Source organism: Mastigoproctus giganteus, chromosome 7 (genome assembly GCF_048544385.1).
Source record: "Mastigoproctus giganteus isolate SK-2022 chromosome 7, ASM4854438v1, whole genome shotgun sequence".
Lineage (NCBI taxonomy): Eukaryota > Metazoa > Arthropoda > Arachnida > Uropygi > Thelyphonidae > Mastigoproctus > Mastigoproctus giganteus.
The window spans coordinates 216,838,307-216,850,333 of NC_143581.1; the positions used below are offsets into that span (position 1 = coordinate 216,838,307).

General features: G+C 37.5%; 1 protein-coding gene across 4 annotated transcripts in view; it reads left to right on the forward strand.

Moving 5' to 3' along the window:
* Positions 1-12,027, forward strand: part of LOC150083681 (extracellular matrix organizing protein FRAS1-like) — an 866,422-nt gene that overhangs the window by 205,529 nt on the left and 648,866 nt on the right. For all 4 annotated transcript variants that reach the window (XR_016547213.1, XM_090378121.1, XM_090378123.1 and 1 more), the window contains exons 18-19: positions 1,938-2,099; positions 3,101-3,241. Coding sequence is in view for 3 of the 4 variants with exons in the window: in XM_090378121.1 (XP_090234247.1) it covers positions 1,938-2,099; positions 3,101-3,241 (303 nt within the window). In the remaining variant the exon portion in view is untranslated. The remainder of the gene's footprint in view (positions 1-1,937; positions 2,100-3,100; positions 3,242-12,027) is intronic.

Here is a 12,027-nt window from a genome sequence, read left to right on the forward strand (position 1 = left end):
TGTAACTCCAATTCACAAAGGAGGATCAAAGGCTGACATAAGTAATTATAGACCTGTGAGTTTAACTTCTGTTCCAGGAAAATTAATGGAAGCACTGGTTAAAGAAGAACTGCAGGATCATCTTGACAAGAATTCAGTTATAGCACAGACACAGCATGGTTTTGTTAAGGGGAAGTCTTGCCTGACCAATTTGATTGGATACTATGATGTAGTCACAAAAGAATTGGATGCAGGGAATAACTTTGATATTATATATTTGGATCTTAGAAAGGCTTTTGATACACATAGAAGACTGCTGCACAAATTGGAGCAGTGTGGCATTGGTGGCAAATTGTTGCTATGGATAAAGGGATGGTTGAGTGGCAGAAGACAGAGAGTGGTAATTAATGGACACTGCTCATCGTGGAGTAATGTTATTAGTGGAGTCTCTGAGGGTTCAGTGTTGGGTCCATTGTTGTTTTCTGTATTTATAAATAATATTGATGATGGTATATCAAGCTTAATGTCCAAATTTGCAGACGATACAAAGGTTGGCAGGGTTGTTAAGGATGCTACTGATGCTATGCTATGCTGCTGCTGCAACAGGATCTGGAAAGGTTGAGCAGATGGGCTGAGAGGTGGCAAATGAAGTTTAACATTGAAAAATGTAAAGTACTACATACGGGAAACACAGTGACAGTGGTAGAGAATGAAAAGGACCTGGGGGTAATTGTGCAGGCAGATATGAAGTTCTCTGAGCAGTGCAGACGGGCTGCAAGAGTAGCTCATGGTATCTTATCAATGATATACAGGAATTTTTCTAGCAGGGATAGGGAGATGATTATTCCCTTGTATAAGGCAATGGTCAGGACGCACCTTGAATACTGTATACAGGTCTGGAGGCCTCATTTCAAGAAGGATGTAGAGCTGCTGGAACGAGTACAGAGAAGGGCAACAAGGTTAGTGAATGGAACGAAGGGTTACTCTTACGAAGAAAGGCTTAAGTTTTGCAAATTACAGTGTCTGGAGACTAGGCACCGGCGAGGTGATCTGATAGAGGTGTACAAAGCCTTGAATGGTTTGAGCATGCTCAATGTTGATAGCCTAAATAAATTTAAGGCTCAGCTGGACAGGTATTTCGAACGAACGGAGGGGTGAAGTGGAAGGGTTTTTTTTTTTTTTTTTGGCTGATGCTGCATAAGCTTGCTTTCTTGCATCATATGCCTCTACTAATGCTAATTAGCAATAGAATTGTTTAAACACAACACTATTTTCAGTCCTTAATGTTAAACTGCCTACAGCCCTCTTACAAATATGGTAATTGACTAATATTAAACTTCCAACATGCATGCCTGAATTGTGCTATGGGAATTAAAACTCAATGTATTAATCACACTCTTTTCTCCTTTTTTTTTCACTCGTAAACAACTGAAGGTGATATTTGAAAGTTTGCCATTCAAACTGTTTCTAGGGTATATTTTTAGTATACTGCAAGTCTCTATGATGAATATTAGAAAAAAAAGTGCACTTTCCTTTGTGGTATTTTATTTTAAATAAGTTCTTAATGTGCATTTTCTTCCCAATCTATTTTTTATTCTAATCAAATGCAAGCAACTTAGAAGGTAATTTTTCTTAAAAATTACCTTCTAAGTTGCCCTCTAACATTTACTTTTTTGTGTAATAAATTTAATTAAGTGATATCATGGTGCTAATTTATAGATAATATTATAGTTGTTCACCATTTAAATGGTCCTTTGTAAATATTTTTTAGTCATTGATGAAGGCTCTTGGGGAAGAATTGCCATGTTTGATTCTAATTAAATATAACGTATGTTATATTTAAAATTTATCCATTAAATGCATACAGTAATTTATATAATTAAATATTTTCTTCAAATAATAAGTTTCCCTTAATTTCCCAATGCTGTCTTAGTTTTGACATTTATAATCTGTTCCAGCATGCCATCCATCCTGTAATTACTGTGCTGGGAGAAGGGAAGCAAATTACTGTCAGTCTTGTAAACATGGATTTCTTCTTCGACATTTGCATTCTGAAATTGGTTATTGTGTAGATTTGTGTCCTGTTGATTATTTTTCTACTTCTGAAGGTATTTGTGAAGGTAGGTACAAAGTTGAATTATTAAAACAGTTGTAGAGTTAATTGAGTTTAGGGCTATTTGATTAAATAAAAACACTTCTGTTTATATTCTAGGCAGACACAATGCCAGAAGAGTTTAAAAATTCATTATGATTACTACATACTTATTGAATTATTAAAGGCAACTAGATTTTTGGTACTACAGTTACAATTGGCCATGCATATTTTTATGATGGTGGTGTACAGGCTTAAACCCACAACCTCCTTACTTGCAGCTGTGTATGCTAACAATTGGACCATAGAAAAGTTATATGCGAAAACTCAAGCTGTGTTGTATGAAGTTGCCTATTATTAATTGTTTTTGTGTTTGAATAAATAAATGAATTACAATGTTTGAAATACCAAATGATATGAGAACATTCTTAACCCATAGATATTTTATTAACTTGTAGTTAATATCCTTTTCAAATTATAATCTTAACAGAAGAAATATATTATTGTCTTTGCTGATTAGCTTTTAGCTTAATGGAAGATTTTCAAAATATAGGGCTTAATCTATATTTAATGGACGCCTCTGTAGCCAGGTGGGCAGGAGCAGCACTGTGTAGCACACACTTCTTGATTAGACTGGGGTTCAAGCCCATGACCACCAAATATGGAGGAGCGGAAAGGTCAGGGAATGACCACTGCATATCCTTGGAGCAATTTGGCCTTAGTTGCTAATGCTCCTAAAAACCAAATAACAACAATGACTATATTTAATACTTTTTACTCTTAAGCAATTGAAAACTGATGTTGAGCTAAGAACTATACAATAATACCAAAACTGTTATCTGTTTTGAAGCATCAGATCATTATTTCATTTAATTTCTCTTGTTCAAAATGATTATTGAAAAAATTTCATAAACGATTTCTTCTTTTAATAAATTGATATGAAATATTGGATGTATAATAAGTTAAAACATTGCTACAATGAAGTTGCATTTTTGTTATTCATATTTTCTTGTTGGCTTTTCTTTTCAGCATGCCATAAAACTTGTGACTCATGTATAGGCCCAACAAATGCTGACTGCATATCTTGCATTAGTCCTCTTATACTCAAAAATGGTTTTTGTGTTCCTAATTGTGGAAGAGGGTTCTTTGAAGAGACTGGAATATGTCACAGTAAGCCACTTTCACTTCATAATAAGTTATAAGTGAATACGTTTGAATTTTAACAAAATTAATCTTTTTTAAAATTGTTAAAGTAGCTGTTCAACATGTCCACCCACTCTTCCATGCATCTTTCAATGTGTAGCAACTTGATCCATAAAATGGATTTTCACAATGTTATATTTGGCTAATTTAGAAAGCACTGTCAAGTCATTCCAAATTTTGTTAAATTGAACAAATAGAATCTGACTTTATTTTTCTATACATATTTTGAACCCTCAGTACTGTATATATAAATTGAAATAAGTTTTGGATGTTTGGGAAAGAAAGTTTAAGTTTAAGGATTTGAACCTAAAGCATTCCCTAGGAATGTTTTAGGTCCAAAATCAAATTTAGTAGACATGCAGTCACCTCCTCCCCTGCCCAGGAAGAAGCATTGCTATAAATTTTCGAATATGAGATCTGATCCTGTTCAGAATTTTAGGATATATTTAGGATATTCTTAAGAGCTTTTTTAGTTATCCTATCATCTTAATAAGTTAACAAAAAATGGGTTAACATATCATCTTGTTAGGTTAACCCATTTCTTCTGTGCACTTTTCTCCACCAGGAATGCTGCTATACAAATTGCACTTTGTAGCTACCCATCATGTAAATAAGAATAAGAATAGGTGCATGTATACCAATGTTAGAAGTATAGTAAATAAATTTGATTATTTGAAGTGTTGGTCAAGATATTAAAGACAGATATTGTTGGGATATCAGAGATGTGGTGTCACACAGATATTAGGAATGCAGAATTAGAATTTGGGGAGTACAATGTGTATAGGAAGGGAGGAGGGGTTATGCTGTTAATTAAGAAAAACATAAAATCAAAAGAAGTGCATTCCATATTTTTTTGTAGATAAAAGAACCACTGTTCATCTATATCACATCCAGTTGATATAGATGGACAGTGCACTGTTGAGTCAGTTTGGTGTGACATAAGCACTGCAAAAGCAAAAATAAGAGTAGGAGTGTGTTATAGGCCTAATGACTCGAATGAGTACAATGAACAATTGTACAGAGAAATAGAGTGGGCTAGTAAATCAGAATGTCTTATAATAGATTTTAACTTCCCAAATATTGACTGAAACTTGTGGGTTGCATCACTCACACACCAGTAAGACTTTTGTGGATTTATTGGATGATTGTTTTCTGCAGCAGCATGTTCGAGAGGTGACCAGAGAGGGTAATACTCTTGATTTGATTATCAGCAGTGATCATTCATGTATTAAGAATTTGTAGATAAAGGAACCACTAGGTGGCAGTGATCACAGTGCACTGATGTGGGATTTACTTAAAGATATAATTACTTACCATCAGGAGTAACGGAAAGGGTTTTTGGTTCCGTAAAGGTGACTACAGTGGTCTCAGGCAGTTTTTAAAATCTGTACAGTGGGATCAACTGATGATGATACCAACAGAAAATTCTAAGTGGTAAGCATTCAAGGAATTAATCGTGGATGTTACTAAAAGTTTCATACCTATTAAGAAATATTGTTCAAGGTTTAAGCCTAAATGGTTGTTAAATGAACTAATGAGACTAGGGCAGAGAAGAAAAATGCATGGAATGTATATATAAATTATCAGGCAACACAGAAGCCTATGGCAGATATAAGCTAGTCTGTAATCAAATCACAAAGGAGGTTAGGCAAGTTAAGGCAGATTACGAGAAAGCTTGGAATGCTAAAAAAAAAACAGCAAGGATTTCTTTACTTATATATACTCTAAAAGGAAGGGGATGAATCAAATTGGTCCACTTGATATCGATGGTTCGATTGATGATTGTGTTCAGATAGCAAACAAACTGAATGAGTATTTTGCATCTACATTCACACGAGGAGTTATTAAGGATTTTTTTTTTTTTTTATGAGAACCCCAAACACGAGAGGTATTATAACCTATAGTACTTAGTACCGTGCTTGGGTTGGAGGTTGAGAAGACGAAAGAAGATATTTGTTGATATTGGACTTGAACTTCTGTAGATTGTAATTTTCAGGAAATACGTATGAAGGAAGGTTGTTCCAGAAAACGGCAGTTGAATGAATAAATGAGGAAGATGAAAAGTTGGTTCTGTGGGTTTGAAGTTGGACAGTAAATGGATGTTGGCTGGTGGCGGCACGTGTTCGGACTGTTTTGAAAGAGAGAGTGGGAATTATAGAAGCCAATTCAGAAGAACAGTGCCCATGGAAGTATCTGTAGAAGAGGCATGCAGCAGAAACAGTGTGTCTATGAGAAAGCGAGTGGAGAGACTCTGTTAGAGATGAATCATTAATTAACCTAACTGCCCTCTTCTGAATGGAATCAAGAAGTCTGAGAGAGGTTTTGGGGGCGCCACCCCAGATGTGGGAACAATATTCCATGGCAGGACGGATTTGCGATTTATACAGAGTGAGCAGCTGTTTAGTAGAAAAGTAACGCCGAGAGCAAAAGAGAAAACCAAGTTTTTTAGATGCAGAGGAAGCAATATTTGTAATGTGCTTGTGCCAAGAGAGATTAGAAGTCAGGGTAATCCCCAAAAGAGATATATCATTTTGCCTAGAAATCGGAGTGTCACTAAAGATAAGCATAGGAGCAGAAGAATCCTTTTTGCGAGATATAAGACAAGATTGAGTTTTAGAAGGATTGAAATCAACTAAGTTGTCTTTGCCCCACTGGAGAATTACCTGAAGATCGGCATTTAAGGAATTGGCAGCAGATTTTTGAGAACTTGAAGCTGATTGAGCTGGACAAGGTTTCTCAAAATGGAAAGTTGAATGCAATGTGCTATCATCGGCAAAACTATGGATAGGATTTCCAGTCAATGGAAGAAGGTCATTGATATACAAGAGGAAAAGAGTGGGGGAAAGAACTGAACCTTGGGGGACACCGGCATTAGTGGAGAAGTTAGAAGACAGAGAGCCATCTACCATCACCCTCAGTGAGCGATCAGAGAGAAAACTGGATAACCAATTACTAAAAACAGTTGGCAAACCATAAGATGGAAGCTTGTTTAGAAGACCTTTATGCCAAACACGATCAAAAGCCTTTGAGATGTCAAGAGCAACTACTTGTGTTTCACCGAACCTTTCCATTGAATTAGTCCATAAATGGGTAACATAAGCCAGAATATCACCAGTGGATCGACACTGACGGAATCCATACTGGCGATGGTTCATCAGACGGAAGGTTTCTACGTAGTTCAAGAGTTGGCGGTTAATTGATTTCTCCATTACTTTAGAAAGAGTAGAAGTAATTGCAATGGGACGATAATTGGATGGGAGGGATTTGTCACCCTTTTTAGGAACTGGCTGGATATGAGCAAATTTCCAAGCAGAAGGAAAAACACCTTTGGAATAAGAAAGTGAAAAAAGGCGGCAAAGAATAGGAGTAAGTTCAGGAGCACAGGTTTTGAGAACAAGTGGAGAAATACCTTCAGGACCTGGAGCTTTCTTAGCATTAAGATTCATGAAAATCCTTCTGATATCCTTTTGACGGAAGACCACAGGAGGCATTGAATGGAGCGTGTTGGGAATGGTGGGAGGGGTTTTACCAAGATCATTAATACATGAGCTGGAAGAAAAATGGGATGCTAGCAAGTCAGCTTTATCCTTGGCTGAAGTGACAACAGAACCATCTGGTTTGGACAGAGGTGGGAGCAGAGATGGGCAAAAGTTGCGGCTAATAGCTTTGGCAAGAGACCAGAATGCTCGGCTACCATTAGGGCAAGAAGCAAGTTTTCTACTCTTAGCCTGTTCAAACTCTAGTTTGGACTGATTAATAACTGCTTTACAATTGTTGTGAGCTTTGGTGTAGGCAGAAAATGAAACTGAAGAATTAGAAACAAGCCAATTACGATATGCAACGTTCTTCTCTTGGACAGCCTTAGCACATTTATTGGAAAACCAAGGTTTAGATAAAGGACAAAATTTTAAAGTGGAGTGTGGGATAAAGGTTTCCATTCCTGCAAGAATAATTTCACTGACACGATCTGAGCAAACGTTGACATCAGAAGTTTTGAAACAGTAATCAGACCAAGGAAAAGAAGAAAAGAAGTCTCGCAGGTCATCCCATTTTGCATTCTTGTAATGCCAAACAATACGAGGTTGGGAAAAGCCATGAGATAAAGGTTCCATTGGAGAAGAGACAATCACCAAGTTGTGATCTGAAGTGCCTAAAGGATCTCTTACATGACCGTGTACTTAGAAGGGTTGTTTGTGAGAAAAAGATCAAGCGTATTGGCTGTATGATTAGGATTGTCCGGTATTCTTGTAGGTAAATGAACAATCTGTGCTAGGTCATTAGCAATTGCAAAAGCCTCAGCATCTCGACCTGCTGGGTCGGTGTGACTAGAAAACGGAAGCCAGCTGGAGTTGTGAACGTTAAAATCACCAAGGAAAATTACCTCACTGTTAGGAAAGTTGGACAGGAGAAAGTCAAGTTGCAAAGAGATCCAAGTGATTAGTGGAGTTGGGAGAACGGTAGAGACAACAGATGAATTTTACACAATGAGGTAGAGAGATTTTAAGCCAGAGAAGATCAAAGAGAGGAGATTCCAAATTGCCAAGTCTCTGACAGGGAATATCAGAACGGACATATGCACAAGTACCACCTTTGAGTCGAAAGGAATCATACAGCAAATAATTTTGACATCTGAGATGAGCAGTAGTTGAATCAACTGATAACTGAGATTCAGTCAGAAAAAGTACATGGGGTTTGGAAGACTGCAAGTGGAAATGGACATCATTGAGATTAGAATTGAGACCATATATATTTGTGAAATGAATTAGGAAGTCCTTGGGAGGTTTAGATCTTTTTGCAGATAAGCTTGCTCTATTATTTTGACAATTCATGGTGTATTCAATAGTAAGAAAAAGTGGGTGGGACATGCTGTATGAAGTAATGAAATTTTTGATATGGCGTACATGTGGTAAGAATATACCCAGATCCTTGACATAACGTGGCCTCGACAATGCTCCCCGCATACACACTACTTGGACTCTCTCCAGTCACTATCTGGCAGAGTAGAGGTAGCAAGGTTATACACTAGCTGATCCGGAAGCTTCCTAGAGAGTTACCAATAGGTTCAGTCCGGTGTACTAACTAGCGGCTGGCCTGCGAACACCGTTTTAGAGCTGTACCCTCGAAATGTAAGGAATATTGGATCTCGCCACGACATTCATCATAACCTCAAAAATCATCAATCATACTGCAATCTGGCATTTACAATCAGGATTGTAAATGCCAGAAGGTTATCAAATTGTAACAGGGTGCTTAAAGATTTTTTTAATAAAAACTGAGAGCAAAGTGGAGGAGAAATTGTTGAAGTTAAACATAAGAAAGGTACCTGGGGTGGATGGGATCTATCCAGTTATATTAAAGGAGGCGGCAAAGCAACTAAGCAAACACTCAGCCATAATTATGAGAGCATTCTTTGGACTCAGGGGAGGTCCCCACGGACTGGAGATGTGCAAATATATTCCCAATTCACAAAGGGGAATCGAAGGGTTACACGAGTAATTACAGACCAGATAGTTTAACTTCTGTTCCGGGTAAAATAATGGATTCACTGATTAAAGATGCATTGCAGGATCATCTAGACAAGGTTGCAGCAATAATTCAGACACAGCATTGGTTTGTTAAGGGAAAATCTTGTCTGACAAATATGATTGGATATTATGATGTGGTTACAAAGGAACTGGATGCAAAAAATAATTTTGATATCATATACTTGGATTTCAGGAAAGTTTTTGACAATGTTGTGCATTGAAGACTACTGTACAAATTGGAGCAGAATGGTATTAAGGGTAAGTTGCTACAATGGATAAAAGGATGGTTGAGTGGGAGAAGACAGAGGGGCTTAATCAATGGGCACTGCTCTTCATGGACTAATGTTATTAGTGGAGTCCCACAGGGTTTGGTGTTGGGTCCACTATTGTTTTGTATATTTATCAATGACATTGATGAAGGTATATCAGGCTTAGTGTCGAAGTTTGCAGATGAAACAAAGGTTGGCAGGGTTGTTAATGACAGTAATGGCAGTATGCTGCTGCAACAGGATCTAGAAAATTTGGGAAGAAGAATCTGAGAAATGGCAACTGCAGTTTAACATTGACAAATGCAAAGTACTCCATATGAGTAGAAGTAACCCTAGAAGAACGTACCAACTGTGTGGTACTACACTTAGGGTGGTAGAAAATGAAAAAGACCTGGGAGTAATTGTGCAGTCAGATATGAAGTTTTCTGAACAATGCATATGAAGTTTTCTGAACAATGCAGACAGGCTGCCAGTGAAGGTCATGGGGTTTTGTCAATGATATCCAGGAATTTTGTTAGCGGGGAAAAGGAGGTGATTGTCCCTCTGTATAAGGCAATGGTCAAGCCACACCTTGAGTACTGAGTAGAGGTCTGGAGGCCTCATTTTAAGAAGGATGTAGATTTGCTTGAGCGTGCACAGAGAAAGGCAACAAGATTGGTGAGGGGAATGAAGGGATCCTCTTACCAAGAGAGGCTTAAGTTCTGCAAATTGCAGCGGCTGGAGACTGGGCACCTGCGAGGTGATCTGATTGAGGTGTATAAGACCTTGAATGGGTTGAGCACGCTGAATTCTGATGGGATTCTTCCACTTGTTCAGATTACGAACCTAAGGGGGCATAAATTCAAATTGAGGAAAGACATCTGTAGAATAGATGTGCGGAAATTTGCCTTTAGCCAGTGGGTGGTTAATTGCAGGAACAAACCTCCATCTATCATTGTGGAAGTTGATAGGTTAAATAAATGTAAGGAGGAACTGGACAAATATTTCGAGAAATGGTTGTGTGAATTTTTTTTTTTGGCTGATGCTGCATAAGCTCATACTCTTGCTTTCTTGCATCACATGGCATTATTACTATTACTATGTGACCACATCATATTGTGAATTTTGGTAAACACTGCTTAAGTATAGTATAGGCATTTCTTATCAGTTACTTTATTTGGTAATCCTATTTTCAGACTATCAGTGATTCTGTTAATATTGTTGAATATTACGCTTTCTCTAGATACATTTGTATTTATTTGCTTTCACATAGTATGTGTAAATATACAGGTGAGTTTTATTTTGTTAAGTTTTTAAAACATCTCAAGTTATTTTCATTAGATTTAATAATATTCAAGGATTCATACATTGGTAAAAAAAAAAATTTAATTGTATTTTTTTTTTTTTTTTACAATTGGTAAAAAAATTGTAAAAATTTAAAAAAAACCAAACTTTTTTTTACAATTTAAATTCTGCTTTAATTTTTGACAATAATTTTACTTTCTAATTTTAATTTCAATTTTTTTTTTAAAATTTGTAATGTATAAAAATAATTAAACAGAAGTTGAACTTCACTATTCAAAGACACTTAACTCCATGTTTATAAGGGAAAAAAAAAAGTTTATTGAAGTAAAGCAGTGTAACCCTTCCAGGAGTGAACATATTAGATGACTCTCATCAACCGGTGCAATACCACCACTTTGCTTATAGGAGGCTTGAAGTGGTGGAACCCATGTTTAGTCTCTAGAGCTAAGTTTCGGTCAACCCTTCCCCATCTCTTTCATCATGCAGTATGATTTATGACTTTTGAGGTTAGGATGAACATCGTTGCGAGATCCAATATTCCTTACATTTCGAGGATACAGTTCTATAACGGTATTCGCAGGCTGGCCGCTAGTTAGTACACCGGACCGAACCTGTTGGTAACTCTCAAGGAGGGTTCTGGATCAGCTAGTGTATAATCTTGTTACCTCTTCTCTGCCAGATAGTGACTGGAGGGAGTCCGAGTAGTGTAAGTGCAGGGGGCATTGTTGAGGCCACGTTATGTCAAAGATCTTGGTATATTCTTATCATGTGTACGCCATATCCAAAAATTTCATTACTTCATACAGCATGTCCCACCCATTTTTTCTTACCATTGAATACACCATGAATTGTCAAACCAATAGAGCAAGCTTATCTGCGAAAAGATCTAAACCTCCCAAACACTTCCTAATTCATTTCACAAATATATGTGGTCTCAATTCTAATCTCAATGATGTCCACTTCCACTTGAAGTCTGCCAAACCCCATGTACTTTTTCTGACAGAATCTCAATTATTGGTTGATTCAACTACTTCTCATCTCAGATGCCCAACTTATTCGCTGTATGATTCCTTTCGCCTCAAAGGTGGTATGTCTGCATATGTCCGTTCTGATATTCCCTGTCAGAGACTTGGCAATTTGGAATCTCCTCTCTTTGATCTTCTCTGGCTTAAAATCTCTCTACCTCATTGTGTCAAATCACTTGGAGCTCTTTGCAACTTGACTTTCTCCAGTCCAACTTTCAACTACTGAGGTAATTTTTCTTGGTGATTTTAATGTTCACAACTCCAGCTGGCTTCCGTTTTCTAGTCACTCCGACCCAGCTGGTCAAGATGCTGAGGCTTTTGCAATTACTAATGACCTTGCTGTTGTTGTTGTTGTTTGGTTTTTAGGAGCATTAGCAACTAAGGCCATATTGCTCCGGAATATGCGGTGGTCATTCCTTGACCTTTCCGCATCCTCCATATTTGGTGGTGACGGGCTCGAACCCCGGTCTAATCAAGAAGCGTGTGCTACGCACTGCTGCTCCTTCCCACCTGGCTACGGAGGCGCCCAATGACCTTGCACAGATTGTTCATTTACCTACAAGAATACCAGACAATCCTAATCATACAGCCAACATGCTTGATCTTTTTCTCACAAACAACCCTTCTAAGTACACGGTCGTGTAAGAGGT